This window comes from Phalacrocorax aristotelis, chromosome 17 (genome assembly GCF_949628215.1).
Source record: "Phalacrocorax aristotelis chromosome 17, bGulAri2.1, whole genome shotgun sequence".
Classification (NCBI taxonomy): domain Eukaryota; kingdom Metazoa; phylum Chordata; class Aves; order Suliformes; family Phalacrocoracidae; genus Phalacrocorax; species Phalacrocorax aristotelis.
In genome coordinates this window covers 6,531,229-6,552,548 of record NC_134292.1, presented here as the reverse complement: position 1 = coordinate 6,552,548, position 21,320 = coordinate 6,531,229, and the positions used below count along the sequence as shown (strand labels likewise).

Below are 21,320 nucleotides of genomic sequence, written 5' to 3'. Positions count from 1 at the left end.
CGGGGCCCGGCCCGGGCTCCACTGCGGCTCGTGCCCCGCCTGGGGCTGCGGGAACAGGGCTGGGCCCCCCGCAAGCACCGGCAGGTGCCCGCCCCGCCCGCCTGAAGGGAGACCCCGCAGGCAAGAGCCCTCGGAGGGGGCGGCGCGGACAGGCCCCGCCAGGGATGGCTCGAAGGAAATGGAATTTTCTTCTAAGTAATAAAAAAGAACCACGTGAGCCCGGCAAAACAGAGCGTGGCGGCCAGAGAAGGGAACCGAGAGAGAGGGAAGCGCTTGTTTTACGACTATATCCTTGAGGAGAGCTGAGAGACTGGCAGAAGGGAATGGGGATGCTGAGCGCTGGGTGATAAACTGTATAGTCAGGGAGAACAACTAATTGGGGTGTCGATAAGGACTAAAACCAAGTGTTCTTTAGGTGAACTGTCCTCATTATAAGACTAAAAGTCACACCCACAGGCTAGAAACTCCCCCCATCAAATAAGCCCCTCACTCTCTGAGCATGCGTGGTAAATTCAAAGCGAGCTGTGCCTTTAAGGTGAAGTGAGAAAGGAATTAACCAGTTATTAGCTGGGGGAGCGGGAATTTTAGCAGTGACTGACACATTTAACTGTATCAATACCTCGTAGCGTCTCGGTGCGGGGCTCTGGCTTTGGGCAGTTACCCCCCAGCACCCACCTTTGCGCAAAAATTACTTTAATAAAACACCTCCGCCCTGTGCGTGGTTCAGCGTTTCGCGCCCCAGGCGAACGACCCCGCTTTTCGGGATAAGGCCAGGGCGCCACCGCCCAAACGAGCCCTTGCGCTCTAACCCGCGCCGTGACATCATCACAGCCACGTCATCGCGGTGACCGCGACGTCACGCCACCGCTGCGGGAGGCGGCGAGGTCACGGTGCGTGAGGGAGGAGGGCCGGCAACAGCCCCGTGCCGCCTTCCGGCGGGTACGGCCCGAGAGTTCCGGGCTGGCCGGTGTTTCCCGGGGCGGGGGTTGTGAGGGAAAGCGGCGGCGCTTCCGGTGCGGGCGTCCCGGCTGGCGGAAGTGACGGCGGGGTTTGTTGACAGCGGAGGCCGCGGCGGGGGGAGCGGGCCCCAGGAGCAGGCGGACCCCGCCCGCCCCGGCAGCGGCGCCGGCGCCGGCACCGGCTGCGACTCCCGCCGCCCCCATCGCCGCCCCCCGGCGGGGGCCCGGCGCCAGGTGAGTGCCGGGCGTCCCCCCACCCCCGACCCCCACCCCTTGGGGTCGCCCTGCCCGGCGCACCGGGCCTGCCCGCTGGCACCACCGCCGCACGGCGCTCCCCGGCCAAGCCCCCGGACCCTCCCCGGGACCGCCGGGAGCACCGGGTCCCGCCAGGCAGGGCCCCGGGCCGCGGCAGCCCGCCCTGGAGGATCCGCGGTGCTGCCGGGCGAGGTGACCTCCGGGTGCCTCGGGAACGGAGAGTCGCCCCGCGTCGGGGGACGTCGGGTGGGGTTTGGGTTTGCGGCCAGACCCGCCCGCAGGCTGCCGGAACGGAGACCACCGCAGTCTGGCGGCGGCAGTGGCTCCCCGGTGCCCACGGAGCAGTAACCCCCAGCTCCCGGGGGTGTCCTCTTGGGCCGGCGACCTTTTGGAAAGAAAACCCGTGATATAATCCTGTCATCTGAAGGAACATCTTTACTGCAGGCAGGTACAAAGATCAACACGTTTCCTGGCTAGCACAAGTCATCTCGTTCGCGATGTCGGTCTTGGCAGGCCGACAAGTTTGGAAATTGCAGGCTTTGCTGGGCCACAGAATAGTTCCATCTACTTCTACTTCAGTGTCCCTGCTGCAAGGCAGGGATGGTATTTCCCCGCACAAGCTGTGATGACCTGTCGATTAATAAAAACACAGTGATTTGCAGCTGCAAGATGTCAGCTGAAATGACAGTGCAGTTTTCCTTCAAAATGTAATCTGTGCCAAACTCTGCATTTACATTAAATTTATTATTCTAAAGTCATCGTGATCAGTTCACATCAGTGCGTATTGTTTGGCCTCTCCTTGGACGAGTCCCTGATGCTGGAAAACTCAGTTTTGCCAATCATTTTTGTAGCAACAGCATAAACGTTATGCCGTTGGCGTGGAGCCACGGTGAGTCAGGCTTGGCTTTGGGCAGCTGTCTGGAGAGAGAGTGACTGGGAGAGAAGATTGGTCTGAAGTCCAAGGTAGATAATACTGGCACGGGCGGCCCCAGGAGTGCCAAGAGCAGTCCCAAGCCTCGCATGCCAGTGCAGCCTGAAATGCCGTAACAATACAGATGTAGCCTACAAATGAGCAATATTTGTCAAACAGGCTGTCAGGACCTGGAAGGCTGGTGATGGGGGACAGCGCAGCTGCATGTGCTGCGGCTTCCTTTGGGTCCGTGGGTGGTGGGAGGGTGCTGTTACTCCACAGAGAGGGCTGCTTCTGGGGGTAGTTGGGTACGCAGGCTTTTACACGCCTGTTCCTGTGCCTCTAAGGGACTTGGTGCCTTTGTGCATTAAGATGAAAGCAAATCTATTAGAGAAATAAATTGGAAAAGATATTGGCAGCTGTAGTTCCAGTCACTTTGATTCCTGCACTTGAATTTTAGGCATGTTTTGCATATCTGTCTTTGACCTTTCAAAAAAACACATGCACTAGACAGCTCATTGCCTACCACTGGAAAGCACTGGTGGCAGTCTGCTACGCAGGCAGCTTGCTGATCTACTGGCTGTGGAAAGCTGCCTGAGGATAATGATTAGGCAAATGTGAATGATTTGTCAGCATCTGTAGTTCATTTATTTTTATCAACACACTGAGCTTATAACTAGAGACAATATTGATCAGTGCAGCTATTGAGACTCCTTACTTCCATCTCCCCCTGCCCATGTGTCATGTCTTGAGTCTAACGGAGGAAGGAGAGACTAGCTTGTATCGTATCCTGCATGAAAGGTCACAGCAGCGGGTCTGGGTGCTACTCAAATATCCGTAATAAATCATGAGGATTAATGCTTTTCTTTGGTGTTATGTTACTGGGACGTTTTAACCACTTTCCTCTATATTAACCTTCTGTATGGGATTTTGTTGGTGGATCACGGGGATCTCAGAAGTTAAAGGGCAGCTGATTTCTCCAGGGCTGCGATCAACCAGCTACATTGTGCTGGTCTCAGCAGAGGGGAAACAGAGGATTGTCAGAGCCACAGGAAGGCAGTCCTTGCCCTTTAGTATTCTAAGCTGCTTGGACAAGTCCCAAGCACTGGCCATTTCCAGCTGCACGTGATAATAGATTGTCAATGGGAATTTGTTTTCGAGTTCTCTGGCCATCAGTAGTAAACAGTGGAAGAACACTGGCTGCAGGGACCTCCAGTCTGATGGCACAGGGGAACCGGTAGGGATAGCAGAACATGTTTCCCTGCTGGTTCAGATCTTCCTGTTGATCTTGCCTTTCTGGAAAGATTCTCTCAAGCAAGCTTCAGGCAAAATCTGCCAGAGGGACTTGTTCTGGAGGTGAAGGAGATTCCTTTCCAAAGCAGACACAGCGCAGAGCGCAGGACAACTTCCTCCCACCTGCATTCCCTTAGCCAGGACCTCACAGTGCTCTGTGCTCAGTGGCCCATTTCATCCTTGATTTCTCTCCTCATGTAACTGCAAAGGAGAGAGCTGTGGATTATGGATTTCCTTCTTTTTCAGAACTGAAGTCCTGCCATTGTACTCATTTTCATTGTGCCATGTGTATCTCAAAGGTCCCTGAGCTGTAATGGCACCCTTGAGGAGTCACAGTTTTGTGTTATTCTGACCCCAGCTCAGGACTCAGTGACCCAGAAGAGTAGGTTACTCCTTCTAAACTATCTCTGATCAGGATGTTAAGTACAATTTTTGTTATTGCCGAGTTTTTGGGTGTTGTTTTTTTTTTCCACAGCATCTGCTTTTATGTGGAGACCTTTTGCCTCTTGAGCCAAAACCAGCAGAGAACCTGCCTGAGATCCCCACTGGAAAGGCTTTTGAAAGTTGTAGGTCAGAACACAGTGGGTCAGAAGGGGTTTGGGATTAGAACACGATCCTGCCAGTTGCCTGCAGATATAGTTCCCAAAGATGTTTATAGGAAGGAAAAAACTATCAATCAAATTCAAGTAAAGCCAAAAGACAAGCAAGTTCATCACCTGTGTCTGCTTTTCTGCCTGTAAGGTTTTGCCCACTTACGCTAGAATGAGATTTGGCCCAGGGAGACGAGGCCTAGGGTGGGCGCACCACAGGAGTGATCCAGCACGGCCATTCCTCCATTGCTGAGCAAGGAGGAGTTCTGCTGAGCTCTGCTGGCTTTTTGAGAGGCTCCTTTCTGTATTGGGTTAATAATTCCTTGGCCAACTCTTCATCCCTGGCTCTGAAGCACACCATCAGAAAAAGAATTAATGAAACACAGAAGAAAGAAAAGAGCTTTGATTTCCAACCTGTGCTGCCTTCATGTTTGCATGGAAGTCCATTCTGCAGCATGGAGAGGGACTGGAAGGCTGGGAGCCCAGGCAGGCTCAGTCACAGCTGTGCGTCTGTCACCCATAGAGACCATTTGGTGCCTGAATTTGAAAGGTTACCTCATCCACAGCCTTAACTGATCCTTCATATGGGTGTCATGGCCCAAGCAGTGGCTGAACAGAGCATCTGAAGGGGGAGAAGGAAAGCTGCCTGATCCACCCCGGGTGCCTTTGGGGATAGCAATTAAGGTGAGGAAACAGAGTTAAACTCTTCCATCTTGTTCTGATACTGCAGGAGCGAAGGAAGGAGAGAGCACTGGAGGCTTTAGAGAAGCAGAGAGGTGGAGATGCAGACAAGTGTGATCTTTGCAGCTGCAGGATAAAGATCAGAAACGGAATATAGTTAAGGACATTTTGCAACAACTTCCCCAGCAATGGCTGCTCAGCTGTGGCGCACGGGAGAATAACTGACTCCACAGCACCAGCGTTCTCACTGCCAGCAGAGACATACTTACTGTTAAGACACAGCTTTTACTTAATAAATAAACACTTCAACACAATTTTTGTGTGCCCATGGAAATATATATAGAGGGGTTCACATAAGTGTTCCTTGTAATGTAATTTGACCCTTTGAAAGTGAAATGGCATTGCTGGTATTCAGTCACCTCTGCTAAGCACCTCCAAGGCTCCAGCAAGCCCTCCTTTGCCAGGGACTGAGTCTTAATACTAGAGCCATGAGACTTTTCAAATGAGAAAATAGACAGGAATAGCTTTCCCTAATTAGCTGCCTTGCCCATCCTTCTTTACCCTGTACTAAAAATGAAGGGCAAAAGTGTCTTACCTTTTTCCAGGTCAGTCACTCATACTTTTTTGTGACAGATATGAAATGCTTTGGGCGAGCAAGTCCCAGGGACCTACAGGTACAGATGTCCAGCATGTGCATAAACCTTGCATTATGCTGTGCTCAAAGGGAAGCCAAACCAGTCTGTATGTTTCCCTCTGGCTTCTGATGCACTTCACAGTCTAGTTCAAGGACTTGCATGAAGCTTCTGACTTGGCACTACAGAAAACCATTTAGCTTGAACATGAAATTTTACTTGGAACGATGGCAAACAGAATTACAGACACAAGATATGGGGCCACCAGATCCCACTGCAACTATACAAAGGATTGTCCTGACAGTAGCTTTTCTGGTGGTTTATCCAGCCCACTCTGAAGGAAACTAAGCAATGTGGTTTCTGCCACTTCCCTTTCAGAGTGCCTTTGTCAGCCAGATAACCCCTGCAACGAGAAAATATTTTCTTGCTGTGTAGCCTCATTTCCAAACAGGTTTCATGTTAACTCATTCCCGCAGTGTCCCCAGGGGGTGGGGATACCAAGGAATTAAGGACATACTGCCAGAGAGGCCAAAACACTGCAGGTTCTTCTGAGGTCAGCAAGTGATGGGCTGTAAATGTGACTGTTGACATGCTGCTGGTACAACAGCTTTGCGGGACACTTGCCGATGTGCCATTCTCAATGCATCTTTTCTTCCCCTCTGCTTGTAGCTGTCCTGATGTCCCTGTAAATTCATCCTGGAATTTCATTTGAGGAAAGGATCTACTGAATCAAAAGCTTCCTTCTGCTCTTTCCTGTCCCGTAACTTCCCTCAAGATGGCATCTGATAGCCCCGAGTCACTAATGACCTTGTGCACAGATTACTGCCTTCGCAACTTGGAGGGGACTCTCTGCTACCTACTGGACAATGAAACTCTCCGGCTCCATCCTGACATCTTCTTGCCAAGCGAGATTTGTGACAAACTTGTCAATGAGTACGTTTCAGGCCCCTAGAGAAGCTGTTGTCTGGTTTGGGAAGGAGCCGGGAGATCAGGGAAGGGGGAATATAGTTCTCTAAAAAGAGTGATGGGAAAGGATAAAAGGGAAAAAAAAAGGAAAGAATTCTTAGCGCTTTTTTTTTTCTCAATTGATCCTTTTATTGGAAATAAGGATTTGCATTAACTTCAGGAGGAAGTGTCCCCAGGGACTGTTGTACTGCTATATATCATTCTAGTTTCTGTGAAAATCATCATTTCCACATAGGTAAACCCAGAGTGAAACTGTCACTGCTTCTTCCAAGAGCATCAGTAAGCAACAAAGGAGCCCTCCTATTTCCCACCACCGAGGCATTACAACTCCCTCTCAAGCCAGAGAAATAAGAATGCAAAGTGCTAACAGATGTTAAATTTTAAGGTGGCTGCTCTCATAGCTTGACAGAGCAACCTGTTTCCAGGGGTTTATAATTTGACCATCGCAGTCTCTCTTGGCTGAACTCCTGCCCACAAAGTCCAGCAGAGAACTGTCCATCTAATTTTCTGCAAATACTACCAAAAAAAAAAAAATCAAATTACTAGCTTTAAACAGCTAGGGGGAAAAAAATATCCTGGAGTCTGTGCTTGCCAGAATCCAGTTTGCTCACACACACACGTGACCTTGCACAAATCTTTGCCTGAGATTTTCCTAAGGATTGTTAGTTCTGTGCAAGAAGAGGTAATAGGCCAGCTCCAATCACCCCAAAGGCTATTCTGGATGATCAGGAGGGAGTCTGCATGTGCTTATGCCCTTGGTCACAACCAGTGAAGGTGGTAGAGCTGTAGGTGAGCCCATGTGTTATGTTGTGCTAATGCCATTGCCCCAACACAGGTACGTGGAGTTGGTGAAGACGGACAGCATCTTTGAACCCCATGAAAGCTTCTTCACCCTGTTCTCAGATCCCCGGAGCACGCGGCTAGCTCGGATCCACTTGCGGGAACAGATTGTGCAGGACCAGGACCTGGAAGCCATCAGGAAGCAGGTGGTATTGCAGCAATAGCCACCAGCTGCCACTTTGCATAGCAGCATTGCTGCATGGGCACCAGCTAGAATCCCAGGCACCCAGAGATTCCCAAGACTCCATCCTTCACCATCAAATTTTCTTGAGGAGAACCTCAGCTTCTCCTTTCTCAGCTTCCAAAGCCACTGTAGGGAATGGAATGGGGACACTGGTCAGGTTTGGTGATATGTGGTCTCAGGTTCTCCCTGTGGGAGGTGGTGTAGCAAACAGGGTGGGCACTCTACCGGTGATATATTTCTAACTTTGATTTCCCATCTTCCAGGATCTTGTTGAGCTCTACTTGACTAACTGTGAGAAGTTGACAGCCAAGAGTCTGCAAACCTTGGTGAGCTTCAGTCACACACTTATCTCCCTTAGCCTCTTTGGCTGCTGTAATATCTTCTATGAGGAAGAGAACCCTGGAGGCTGTGAAGATGACTGTTTGGTGAACCCCACTCGCCAGGTCTTGGTCAAGGACTTTACTTTTGAAGGCTTTAGCCGCTTGCGCTTCCTGAATCTGGGCCGCTTGATCGAAGGGGTAAATGTGGAGACATTGCTTCGGCCTTTGGCCTCCCTTGCAGCTCTCGATCTCTCTGGGATCCAGCTGAATGACGTGGGGTTTCTGACCCAGTGGAAGGACAGTCTGATTTCCTTAGTGCTTTACAACATGGACCTTTCAGAGGAGCACATCCAAGTGATCGCACAGCTTCGCAAGCTCAGGTCAGCAGATCTGTTCTTTGTTTATCCTTTTCCCACTGACAGGGAAAGGTCTTTTAGGAGTGCTCTACTTGCCTGCTAATGAGAGCCGCCCACTGCTAATTTCAAGTTATAAACCTTCCCATGAATGGGCTCACTCATTGACTCACTCCCCATGTCTGACAGGTCTAAAGCCAGCCTGCATTCTGCTTGCAAAATGACAACACTTAGCAGAAACTGCCTCTTGGAAAAACAAAACGCCACATACCACAACTGCACACGCACACACAAAAATAACAAAAATACCCACCCCACCACAAAAAGACTCCCAAACCAACAAACCGACCACCACCACCACCCCCACCCCCGCCAAAGAAAAAAGAACAGCTGAATACCCGAGAGGTAGCCAAAAAAAGATACTACAGATGTGTACATACACTAATATAGTGATCACACTGTGAAACTCAGTCCTCCAAACCACTCATCAAACAGGAACGTCCGAAGTTTAAGCCTGGCTCTGAGATAAAACTAGGAACAACTGAGCTCAGACTGTCTGCTCACTGTGCCCTGTGGAAGCACACTGTGCGTGGATGGTGCAACCAAGGGAAGAAGCAGTGTAGATAGGCACTCCTGACCTAGCCATGTTGGCAGTGAAATGACTTCCTGAAAGAGAGTTGAGGCAATTGCTATTCAAACTGCACAGTGGTATCAGGAAAGGGATCCAGGATGTTCCAAGCCAAAGAGCCTTACTATTCACACGAAGGATACTTTGCAATGGCTTTAGCATCATCTCTACTGGCTGCAGACACTAGGGGGTACTATGTTAACATATGGCCTAGAAGTCTCAGGGAACATCCTGGGTAAAATTTTCTAAATCCAAATACTTCAACTCCCAGTGACTTGCAATGAAACTTGGTCGACAACAGGTGGAAGACACTTGTGAGTGGGATGTTGGCTCCTGTCTTAGGCCATTTAGAAAAGTCTCTCCCAAGGGTCTTAGCTACTGCTTGGGAAGCATTAGCAGTCTCTGTCCTGGAAGGGACCCCACCTGCACATGGCTGGTCAGTTTGTCCCACTACTCCCGTGGCAACAGGATTTCTGTCCCACCGCTCCCTTAGCATCAGGGTTTCCCCAAGACTTGAGCATCTAAATACATAAAGATAAATGAAATCAGAGCAGCATAATAGTCTAGGGTGGAAAAAATAGAAGACTGGGGAAGCAGACAAAAACTTGTTTAACAATTTGTTGGATGAGGCAACATATGTTTCTGGGGATGCAAAGATCCTCTAGTGCATCTTAATCACCAGGCAGAAATGCTCAGGTGGCTGCTGTGATGGAGCTTGGGAAAAGCAGTTCCTGAGCCTGGAGCAATTTCCTTTGTGATGTGTGGCCAAATGATTCATTGCGCTCCGTTCTAAGTCAGCCTCTACCAGATATCTGCATGCTTTGGTTAGACACAGGGCCAGATCCTGCTGCCAGATATTACAGAACCACATTCCTGTATCTTGTGGAGGAAATAATAATAATAAATAAATAGTAATCACAGGAGGCTTGTCATCTTCCCTGGGTAGAGAGGCAGAAGACCCAGCTAATGCTTTCCAGGCTCTGAGCTCCTCTCTATCATTTGCAGGCACTTGGATATCTCCCGAGACCATCTGTCCAGTTATTACAAATTCAAGCTGACCCGGCGGGTTCTAAACCTGTTTGTGGAAAACTTGGTAAACCTCACTTCGCTCGATATCTCAGGGCACACCATGCTGGAGAACTGCACTATCCCAAGCATGGAGGAGAAGATGGGCCAGACAAGGTAAGGAAACAGCAATTACTGAGGTCTGCTTGGACGGATAGATCAGTCAAAGATGAATTAGGAACAGTTGCATCTTCTAAGTTTCCAAATTCTGGAGGTCTAATTAATACTAAAGAGCTAATACTAAAAGGATACCGCTATCACTGGTTTCTCCCGATGCTGAAGATTGGTATGGGAATCAGCTGTTTCTTGTATGTGACACATGTAAGGACTTTTAAGAGTAATAAAGAATTCATCCCATCTGCCTCCCACACATATCTGAAGAAGTATTTCAGTTCTTTTCCACACATATTCTTCCAGGGATCTCTTATGGTGGTTTACATTTCCTCTGAAAGGACTCCAAAGCCCTTTACACATTTTCTACATGAAACATTCTTACCCTCACTGAAATCCAGGCTCTTCTGAGACAACATTTCTACACTGAGTCAATACATCAATGTTCATAGGAAGGCTGAGTGTTTTACAAACTTAGAATTTTCGGATTTGACCTGGATGCTGAGCAGATCAACTTTTGAAAGTTGTGGTGCACCTCAGTAGGGGCATACCTAGAGGTGTCGTTTTCCAGATCAGCCAGATACTCTCCCCTCCTATTCCCTGAGCACTTACTGAACAAAAGCAAACGTGGGACAGTACTGGCTCCTTTCCACCTGCGCTGGTGGAAAAAAAAAATACTGGCTCTCAGTCAATAAGGAACACGGCAGCAAAAGTAGTATTCTTGCATGATCACAGAAGCGGACTAGCGTGTCTATCAGAGGACATGCTAACAGTTTGGGTCAGTGAAATCCACAGCCCTTTCCTAAGAAGAAATGTTCACCCCGGCTATTGAATTTCCAGGACAAATTCTACTCGGGAATGCTGCGTTCTGTCTGAATGAATTCTTACTGCTGTTTCTGCTGAATACATTTAGTCCTTCACTCAGGATCACCTGGGCTGAATGTCTAATGTTATGTTCATGAGAAGCTGACTGGCATACCACTGTGGTGTAGCTATTACTCCAGTTATGGGGCAGTACAGTCAGAATGAATGGAGAGCTGATGGCTGTCTCTGTGGCAGGAGACACCTGAAGAAACATGGTACCAACATGAGTGATCTTTGGGTTTTTTTCCTCAGCATTGAGCCAGCAAAGAGCAGCATTGCTCCCTTCCGGGGTCTGAAACGACCACTCCAGTTCTTGGGCCTTTTTGAAACATCTCTCTGCCGCCTGATGCATATTCCAGCCTACAAGGTAATGAGGTTGCAAGGATATTGGCATTAGGTACTTGGTAGAAGTTGAAAGAACATGAAAATAATTGGCTGCCAGTAGAGTGGAGTTCTTAGTGTCTCAGGTGTGACATCTGAGCTCTGACCTTTCCATAGCTACTTGATGATGCAGGAAAACTGCCAGAAGGCAAGACCTGTACGCTACATGGTTTTACAAGGCTTAAAAAACATGCCTCAGAGAAGGGCTTGGTAAAATCATCCTGCCTGAAGGACCAGGATGTCTGTGACTACAAGAAAAGGATTTAAGACAAAAGGAGTCTTACTTGTGAATAGCATTGTCCTACCCCAAAGATGCCATTTCTTGCCCCCCTGGGCTGAGAAGTGACTCAACCTCTTTGCTATCATCCTGGGCCTAATCCTACTAGCAGGGCAGAGAAAAGTTGTACCCTTCGACCTTCCAGATACACCCTCAGACTTCCCTTCACGTGTTGGTTTTCCTTCATCATTTCTTCCCTGGCTCCTTTTGTTCCTCTGTGCCAGGTGAGCGGAGACAAGAATGAAGAGCAAGTCCTCAATGCTATTGAGGCTTACACCGAACACCGGCCAGAAATAACTTCCCGGGCCATCAACCTCCTTTTTGACATTGCCCGTATTGAACGCTGTAGCCAGCTGCTGCGAGCCCTTCAGGTAAGCCCCATTTACCTCGCACTTAAAAGGGAGATTTTGCAGTCACAGCCTTTTCTTCACCCTGGGACACCATATCAAGCCATTCTGGAGAAAGTGCCAGTAGTGCAGTGGAACTAGGTACCTCCATTTCATAAGCATGTTTCTACAATGCCTAGGCCACGCATTCTTTGCAGGCTTGTGACAGTCTCTGTCCCACACAGCCATAAGAGTCGCTCCAAGACTCAACAGCAAGTCAGTAGCACTGAGGCTTCATGTTGTTCCTCTGCAGCTGGTGATCACAGCCCTCAAGTGCCACAAGGATGACAAAAACATCCAGGTGACAGGCAGCGCGGCGCTGTTCTACCTGACCAACTCTGAGTACCGCATGGAGCAGAGCGTAAAGCTGCGGCGCCAGGTCATCCAGGTGGTGCTGAATGGCATGGAGTCCTACCAGGAGGTCACAGTAAGAGCAGCCCAGCCTCCTTCGGCTCCCATAGTCTTCCTTCCGTGTATTAAGTCCTTAGCCTGGTGTTAGCATCTGGGTCTTCTGAGCCTCCAGGATGTGAGCCAAGGCACCAAAGAAGCTATTGCCCAGATCTGCTTCTTGCCTTCACTCAATGATAGGGATTACGTGCAGGGTGCTCCTTATCCATGCGATGTTCTCCAGAACAAGGGGAAGAAAGTAGCAAGGCTCCTTTTTACCTGATGATAGCGGTCAAAGGGTATATACGACACAGCACAGGTGTCCAGCACTGACTGTGGGGTGGAAAGGGTGCGGGCATTGGGGGTATTGAGTCAACAGAAAGAACCATTATCCCAGTACACAGTACTGGAAACTAGCTGACATTATACACTGTGATGCCACTGGGTTGCAGAATGGCAACTGCTGCACAGAGAGCTTACAGGCAGTGAGGAGCTGGCTTGGAAAGCAACGGGTGATTGTGTGGCCGTGTGAGACACGAGTGACAGCAAGAGAGAAGAGGGTACCAGTAGAGCACAGCTAAAGCACAGCGCTAGATAGGAGGGTAACAGAAAGTTTAGTCTTTGTCATCAAGCAAGGTGGTTTCAGTACCAAGCAGCAAGGAGACATGAGGTGATGGGGTCCATGTTTTTGTAGCCACCTGGCCCAGCATTTGCTTGCTTTTGACCCAGGTACAGCGAAACTGCTGCCTGACTCTGTGTAACTTCAGCATTCCTGAAGAGCTGGAGTTCCAGTACCGCCGAGTCAACGAGCTGCTGCTGAACATTCTCAACCAGAGCCGGCAGGATGAGTCTATCCAGCGCATTGCTGTGCACCTCTGTAACGCTCTGGTCTGCCAGGTGGACAACGATCATAAAGAAGCTGTGGGCAAGATGGGGTTTGTCATGGTTGGTATGGTCCCAAGATGTCTACTTAATCCCTAACCCAGGCTAGCACAATTCCCTTGCAGCAGTCCACCAAATGCATCCAGCTGGTGATCCAACCTTACAGTATCACAGGAGGGAAGGAGCGTCCCAGCCATGCTAACATTTCCTGGAACCTACCCCCCACGTGACATCTTTTACTTGCATACCAGCACTGGAAGTTGTGATCTCAGAGATAGGCTGTCTGTGAGAGCAGGGAAGCAGTGTAACTTTATACCTTACCTCTTCACTGCATCATATTATTTCCAGAACTGGTACCACCTTGTGACTAGCTCTTTCTGCATCTTCCCTGAGTTTGCATCAGCTTCCAAATTCATGTCAATCCGTATTCCTCACCTTTTCAAAGAGCTGTGGAGGTCACTGCTTTGGTGCAGCTATACCACATTCCAGATGTTGTCATACAGATCAAAACCGACTTGACTCAACAGCTTGGGAACTGTGATATAGTTCAGCTCTGAATACTTGCAACATTGAACATAATCCAGTCCCACTGATTTAGAGAAAGGGATACCAAGTAGGTTCTCTGCAAGGGATCAAAACTGCATGTGCCTGCAAATTGGCTTTAGCCAGACATGCTGCACTACAGCAGCTAGTTTTAGCTCTGTGATTCTTGAACTGTTTCTCACTCTTCCCCTTCCTCTGCCCACAGACAATGCTCAAGTTGATTCAGAAGAAGTTGGCTGATAAAACGGTGAGTGTTTCACCCAGAAGTATAGAGTATTTTCTATCTAGTGTGATTTACACATGGAGATTAGTCCAGAGCGCCAGCTCAGCTTCGCTAACAAACACAAGACATCTCAACTGATGCTGCAGAATTTCCTGTCCCAGGGTGAGGGCAGGGGAATATGACAAGGAGGCAAAAATCTTAAACAAAAACTCCACTTGCTGACAAGTTGAAAGTGAATAACAAGGTTTTCTTACCTCTGGAGCGATCTAGGGTGATACCAGAGAGGAAACACAAGTGGTTGGTTTGCACTGGACTCCCACATTAGCAAAGCTCTGTTTCTGTTTCTCTTTGGCTCTGCAGTGTGATCAGGTGATGGAGTTCTCCTGGAGTGCCCTCTGGAACATCACTGATGAGACCCCCGATAACTGTGAGATGTTCCTTAACTACAGCGGCATGAAACTGTTCTTAGAGTGCTTGAAAGTAAGTGTGTCTGGTTTCCTCTAGAGGCATGCTGACATTAGCAGTGGAAATGCTGGTGCCTGGGCAGGATCCCTGGCTATGCTAATCTATAAGCAATACTTCCTATGTTGCACAGACAGAAGAGGCAAAGCTTGCATGTTTTCTTCTTTCTCACATCCGCCCACCCAACCAGTAGAACAGAGAAACTTACACTCAACCTATCATCCTCTTTCCCCACCTTATACATGGTCCCCCTTAAGTAGAGCAACAGTGAATAGTGGGCCCTGGCCTTGAGTCTCTCATTTCATATGTATCTTGAATGCTAGAGATCACATTTAGCATCTGCTAAAGAACCATTACTGACTACCCAAAACCACTCAACTCTCCTAGATGCACTATATAATCTTCCTCCAGGGTTGCTTGTTCTCAGCATCACCACAGCCTTACTTTTGTACAATCCTTTTCTTTGCTTGCTTAGGAGTTCCCAGAAAAACAGGAGCTGCATCGCAACATGCTGGGCCTCCTGGGCAACGTAGCAGAGGTGAAGGAGCTCCGCCCACAGCTCATGACCTCCCAGTTCATCAGTGTGTTCAGGTGAGTGCCTGGATAATGAACAGCTGGGCTGGGTCAGGGTGAATGCTCTGGTGCTTTGCTCCTGAACCACCTGGAGACTTCTAAACCTTCAGTGCATCAGCATCTCTAAATGATCTCTTTTCTCTTGGCAGCAACCTGCTGGAGAGCAAAGCAGATGGGATTGAGGTATCTTATAATGCCTGTGGTGTGCTCTCCCATATCATGTTTGATGGTCCAGAGGCTTGGGGTATATGTGAGCCCCACCGAGAGGAAGTTGTAAAGAGGATGTGGGCAGCCATCCAGAGCTGGGATATCAACTCTAGGAGAAATATCAATTACAGGTGAGGAATAAAAAAGTTTGGCCCGCTCATCTAGGAGCCAGGATTGCCACAGGAAGCAAGCACCGACAGAGAGGAGCAGAGAGGTATAGCTCAGCATGGAGGCTCTGTTTAGAGTGAAGGAGAAACATCCTCAGGGACATATTTAGTGAGGGTTTTATGTCTTCATTTAAAACATGTTACACAGGCTGCTGAAATTAGACACTTTGCCTGGTGATTCCTATGGGAGAAGCGTGGGAGCCAACAAAATTTATCCTGCATATTTCTAGTGAAAATGCGTAGTTAGGAAACCCATGATCTGGCTGTCTGGGACTGCATAAGCGTTGTCCTCTGAGACTGTTGTCCTTTGCACCTCCTTAGGTCTGTTTGCTTCTGAAAGTCACCTCGCTTGCTGTAGCTTTCACTCTCCTCTGGGGGATATTTAGACACTGTGCCCAGAAATCCCTTCAAGGGTTAATACAACTGGCAGAATCCTCCAAAGCCCTTCGGGTAAGAGGGTATCAGGTACTCTGTATTCCCATAGTGCCTGGCAGGGATCCAAAACAAATGGCATTCCAATGCCTGAGCTACAGAATAGACATGTTACTGTTGTCAGCAGAAACACCACAGCCATTGCACGTGAGCAGCCAGCTTTGGCTGTGTTTAATTTTGCTTTGGCTCCTCTACAAAAAGATCAGTGCTGCTGGGTCTCAGCTGTTGTGAGGAAATACTGACAGAGGATGGAAATCAGTTCTTGGACTCAGTTGCATTCGTTGCAGCTATTTATCTGGGCAGTGTGTTTATGCTAAAGTGGTAGGGCCTGTAAGCCTGCCAGTATTGCCGTGTGATGCAGACTGTCTTTGATGCCAGAATCTTTTACATGCCAATGGATTTACTGCTGTGGTATCTGTGAGCACAGAGTTTGTATTGCTTTGAGTGGCAAAGGTGCTGAAGGAAGCAGTTCTTGGATTTTTAACAACTTCTGCAATATTTCTTTGCAGGTCATTTGAACCAATCCTTCGACTTCTTCCACAAGGAATCTCCCCAGTCAGCCAGCACTGGGCTACCTGGGCACTGTATAACCTGGTCTCTGTCTACCGTAAGTTCCCTTTTCGATATCACATCCACTGCGCTGTATAAGTTGAGGGTGTGGATCTGAGCTTGTTAGCAGAAAAAGTCTTCCCAGTTTAGCTGTGTAGGTAGCAAGAATCTTCTTTGAATGATGCAGGAATGTCCAGGCAGCACAGCCAAACAAGAAACAATGAGACTTAGTGAGTAGGAAATTCCTTCAATGTTTTGGTCCTTCTGGGTGTGCTGTTATGTTCTCAGCCATTTTGTGTCCATTGTTTTCACAGCCAGGGCACCCCTAGCAGGCTGGCTCCATAAAAAAGGAAAGTTTTGTGGCTTTTCAGGCCACAGGCATCCTCCTTCCCCTCCTGCCACCCTTTATAGCACTCTTGTGAAGGTTCATAAGGACCTGTTTTATTCTTTTCTCTGCAGCTGACAAGTACTGCCCACTGCTGATCAAAGAAGGTGGGATTCCCCTTCTGAAGGACATGATTAAAATGGCCTCAGCACGGCAAGAGACCAAGGAAATGGCCCGGTAGGAAACCAATGCACTATCATCATACATTCAATTTAGCTGTAGTTTAGTTTTTATTCTTCTACATCAAGTAAGGCTACCAAAGAAAGGCCTGCACTGATGTGAACAAGGGGTAATAAGCAAATGCAGGAGAAGAGCAGGAAAAAGAAGGGGAAAACAGAAGACTAGAGAGGTGTTTAGAGGTGGGCAATACACACAGGTCATCCAGGGCTGACAGATGCCGGGCAAATTTGTTATAGAGGTGCCTTGTTGGACAGGGGAGCCACGTGGCTAATCGCATCTCTTACACTGATAGTCTCCAGTCATCACTGTCCTCCGTACCTGCGTGGGCTCCCTGCTCCAGAATCACACTGGCTTGTCAGTAATGTTGCTGACTGCACAGTTAAAATGAGATGATTTTTCAAAAGGTGGGGAGAGTTTGTGAGCTTCCCCAACTTCCTTTGTTATGTGACCCTCCTTTGGGGTCATTCTCTCAGAGTTTTAAAAGCCAGATGCAGTTTATAATTATGGGCAAACTGAGAGCTATAATTTCATACCTGCAGGATGAATATGAAAGAGAGGTAGAAATCGGCTGGGCGTACGGACCCAGTGGGTGGGCAGCAGGCATTCCCCAGAGCTAAAGGGTTGCCAGATGCTGGCAGTGACCAAAGCCTGCAGCAGGTTCTCACAGTTCGGCAGATGGTGGGGGATGGTGGCACATGGTGGCACAGTGCAAGAACGGTGAACAGAAAGAGCAGGAAAAGCAGGGAGGTGACAGCAGCGTGAATGACAAACACCTGCGTGCACATGTTTCCTGGCGTGATTCAAAGTTATCTGATGATTTGGATGTGGGGGTGATGCACAAACGGTCACATGTGGATCTGGATATACACTAACATGACTTGAAATTCCAAGGGGATGAACTGTGAGCTCCAAGCTGCTTTTGTGGGGTATACGGGTATGACACAAATATGGGTTGATGCATATCTCAAAAGAGACTGCCTGCTGCAAGCAGTGTGCAGTTACACAGAGATCGAGCTGTTGGACAGCTCTTATGTTACTGTCCCACAACTGTCATGCAATAAGCTTTAAACTAAACCCTCTCTCCTTGTCCTTGTTTTATCCATAGGAAAGTTATAGAGCACTGCAGTAACTTTAAGGAGGAGAACATGGACACTTCCAGATAGAGGCAATCATCTAATGCCTCTTGCCAGCACTGTATCCAGCTTCTCTCTAATCCACTGTATATAGGGAGGACTCTTTCTTACCAACTCGCCTGTTGGAAGGAAACTTTATGTGTGTGTGTGAGACCCTCAGTAGATGAAGGTGAACAGGGGAGGGGGGAGGGACTTTTTGCACAACAAAATGCTTTCCTTAAATTAGTGGAATTTTTTTTTTGTTATGAAGTTTCAGGTTGAAGTTCTGTGTGTATGATTTCTGTATAAAAAGAAAACAAAAAACAACTACATTACGTATCTTTTAACCTTTTTATTTTAGACCACACAGAGAGCCTAAAACGATCATGAGCTTGAAGACCTAGTTGTGTGATCACTAGTGTGACATTTTTATTTCCCACTTTTTAGAGAATTCCCTTTTGCTGTATTGCATGAGGTCCTGTAATGTCTGCAAGAACACCAGTCCTGAATCGGTATTGGCTGCTCAATGGGGTTACAGGCAGTGATCAATTATTTATTTGGTTAGAGAGGTTGGGGGACACAATACCAGAGAGTTAGACCAAAAGAACTGACCTTTTTAGTGATAGTTGTAAAGGGAGGAAGTGGGGAAGAAAGTTCTTTCAAGTCAATTCACTCCCTTAAGGGTTTTTTACAGAAGACTCACATTAATGCACTGCTAAGTGTATGTGGGTCATTCAGAAGTAAGACATTCCCGTTAAAGTCAAGAGGTCTATTCTGTCCCCTTTGGCAGCACAGTAGGATCTGCCAGCCCACCCAGCCTTGCAAGGTCAGGGATGACCAGTAAAACCAGTTACACATCCTTGGCAACACAGAGCTTTTCTCTCTAAGGGAGCCTGTGCACCAAGGAACACTGTTTGTTTAAAGGGCTATGCATCTTCATTCCAGTCCTTCACCACCTTTTTAGTTGTGTTCTGTTTTATGGGGAAGGCCTACAGATGCCAGAGAGCATATTTCCCCTCTGCATAATAAGCTCTGCTAGGCCCCAGTCCAGAGCAGCTTGTACCACTTGTGCAAGCCCCAGTAACAGGCTGGAGCTGATCTACTCTTCTTCAGTCTGCATCAGTGCACACCGTGCTCAGTGGCAAAGTAATCTCCCTTTATAGGAAGCTTGCTGCAGCACAGATGCTGTAACTGGAGGTGCTAAAGTCCTCTCTTGAGACTGGAGACTCTCCAGGCACCCTTTGGAGGGTGTTCACCTGACATAACACCTCTTGTTCCATCCCAACGTTTTCCCCCTCCTCTGGGAAGCACAAGGTCATATTCCTACCTGACTTCCACTAGCACTAACCAGTGCAGTCCTGCTCGCATTGGCAGCATTACTCCAATTTATGTGACGTAGGTGAAAGAGTCTTCACTAAGGTGGTCTTCACCTGTAGGTCTCTAGGCCTATAAAGGCTGAAGAAGCCGAAGGCTGAGGTTTGCCTCACACCCAGGCATTCAGCAACACATTGTGCAGTCCATGCTTAGAGCCCTGCCACAGTTTTTTCACAATTCAAAAATCTTCCCTTAGAAGGGATTTAGGAAAGATTTTATGTCTGGTAGGCGTACAAGGAGCCCACGGCTGTGTGAGTTGGGACATTTCAGGCCTCTGAGCACAGTAACCCTTGCTTCTTTTGTCCCTTGTTATACATTGCTCTCAAATTTGACTCGCTGCTATGAGGTTCTTCTAATGCTCAGAGTTAATGTTGTCACTGCTGAGCACATAATAGACAGATCCTAGATACACAAACTGACACTTTAAATGACAGAACACAGCTGCCCTGGAGAGGTTTACTTTTTCTGCCAATATGGTGTTACTCAATGTCTTTTTTTTTTTTTTCTTTTAACCATACGTCATTTGTTTTGATATTGTGAGATCTGTACTTTTTTCTTTTAAGTATTTTTCGAACTTATATATATTTTTGTGTCACTTTTGAATTGTTTTCATATGGTTTGCAAAACTTGACAAATTATACTTTTTTTGCAGTCGTTTGATTGAAATGTATTTTTCTCTTATTCCTGTTCCCCAAGAATTTGTGTCCCTGTGAGCTTTGAGACAGGAAAGCTTATTTCAAGATCTGTTTTCTGTATAACATTTGCTAATCTTCCTTCTAGATGCAAAACTAAGAGAGGCTGCAAATACTTGCCAACTAGCCTCGGAGCATTAGGGGAGTCAGGCTTTGCTCACTTAATTCTCTGTTTAGTGATGCTGTCCTTCTGAAGTTGTTTCACGTGTCAGCGCCACCCACTAGGCTTTTTTTCCTTTTTAATGCCCGTATAGTGAAAGCTTCTCCCACTAAAATATTGACTTGCGTGACAGAGAGACTCAAGATTCTGACTCTATTGGCAAGGTGGGAGTGGAGCAGAAGGGGACACATCACAGGAACTCCCATCTCAGCTAGAGCAGACCTCAGCCTTGCATCATAATGAGAGCCAAACAATCAGGTTTTACGCTGAGGTTTTGGCACAACTACAGGCTTGGTTCTGTCTGCCTCAAGACCCCAAAGATATGGCTTTTTCAAACCAGTGCCCCTGTAAGTTCAGCTATTACTGAAGTCTCACCTGCTGCAAGCTGGACCATGGTATCCCAGACTAACAAGATCCAAGCTGCATCAAACCTTTGTTTCACACTGTAAAGATAACTGCTATCCTCACTGCTCACATATCCTCATCAAGCTGTACCTAAGCCTGAACCAGGATAAAAAGATTTCAAATTCCCAGCAACAGGGAGATTAATGGAGTCAGCCAGCCTGCCAGGAAAGCTTAGCCTTCTGAAATCTGTCACTGATCCCAGGGGGAAGGGGGAACTATAACTGGTCTGTGACACCTCACTACACATAAGATTTTGAGTCAGGCCACCAGCAAGGTAAACTCCTGAGACAACATTTTAAAAGAAACAGCATCCCTGTTAGAGTAACATGAGCTTTGGCTACAAGCTTCAATGTCTTCAAGCCAAAAAATTTTGCAAGCTGAAAAATAACATTTACTTTCAGTAAGGAGGAAAAGAGAGGAAGGTATCCTCTGAACACCTGAGCATAATCCAGGAATTCCTGTAATTGGGAGTTTGAAACTACGCTGTACCTCACTTTCCCTAACTGAAAGGACAGGAGCTGTTGCACCCTAGGCATAACACATGTGCCATGGCCTGAAAGCACTTTTTAGAGCCAAAGAGGAGTTAATGAATTCTTGCCATAGATCCAATGCTCAGGACAGAACAGGATAGTTGGCTGCAGACATCATACCAGTATTCTGCAAAGGAGGAGAGGGCAATGTGGCTGATTTTTTATGAAGGTCTAATGTAAAAGGAGAAGTTGGATACCCTGAAATGCTTGACTGTTACAGCCTCTCAGGACTTCCAGCTTTGCTGGAGCAAAGGAGTGAACCAGGAAACTTCAATTCTACACAGAATTATGGAGCCAACCCTTCCCAGAAAACGAACAGGGTTCTATCTGTCAAATGAGAAGCCAGCTGGAAAGAAGTTCAG

The 21,320-nt window shown here is 47.8% G+C and overlaps 1 protein-coding gene across 2 annotated transcripts; it reads left to right on the top strand.

Moving 5' to 3' along the window:
- Positions 1–1,052: 1,052 nt before the first annotated feature.
- ZER1 (zyg-11 related cell cycle regulator) lies at positions 1,053–19,831 on the top strand. Of its 2 annotated transcripts, none has more exons than XM_075112405.1 (16): positions 1,053–1,193; positions 5,990–6,253; positions 7,122–7,272; positions 7,574–8,010; positions 9,617–9,793; positions 10,904–11,018; positions 11,534–11,680; positions 11,949–12,122; positions 12,812–13,027; positions 13,713–13,754; positions 14,091–14,210; positions 14,668–14,783; positions 14,915–15,103; positions 16,081–16,178; positions 16,580–16,682; positions 17,791–19,831. In XM_075112405.1, the coding sequence occupies exons 2-16, from the start codon at positions 6,096–6,098 to the stop codon at positions 17,846–17,848; spliced, it is 2,301 nt and encodes a 766-aa protein (XP_074968506.1). In that variant the 5' UTR covers positions 1,053–1,193; positions 5,990–6,095; the 3' UTR covers positions 17,849–19,831. The 2 variants fall into 2 exon arrangements, with proteins under 2 accessions (XP_074968506.1, XP_074968508.1); XM_075112407.1 differs by lacking the exon at positions 1,053–1,193 and adding an exon at positions 4,553–4,691.
- Positions 19,832–21,320: the final 1,489 nt, after the last annotated feature.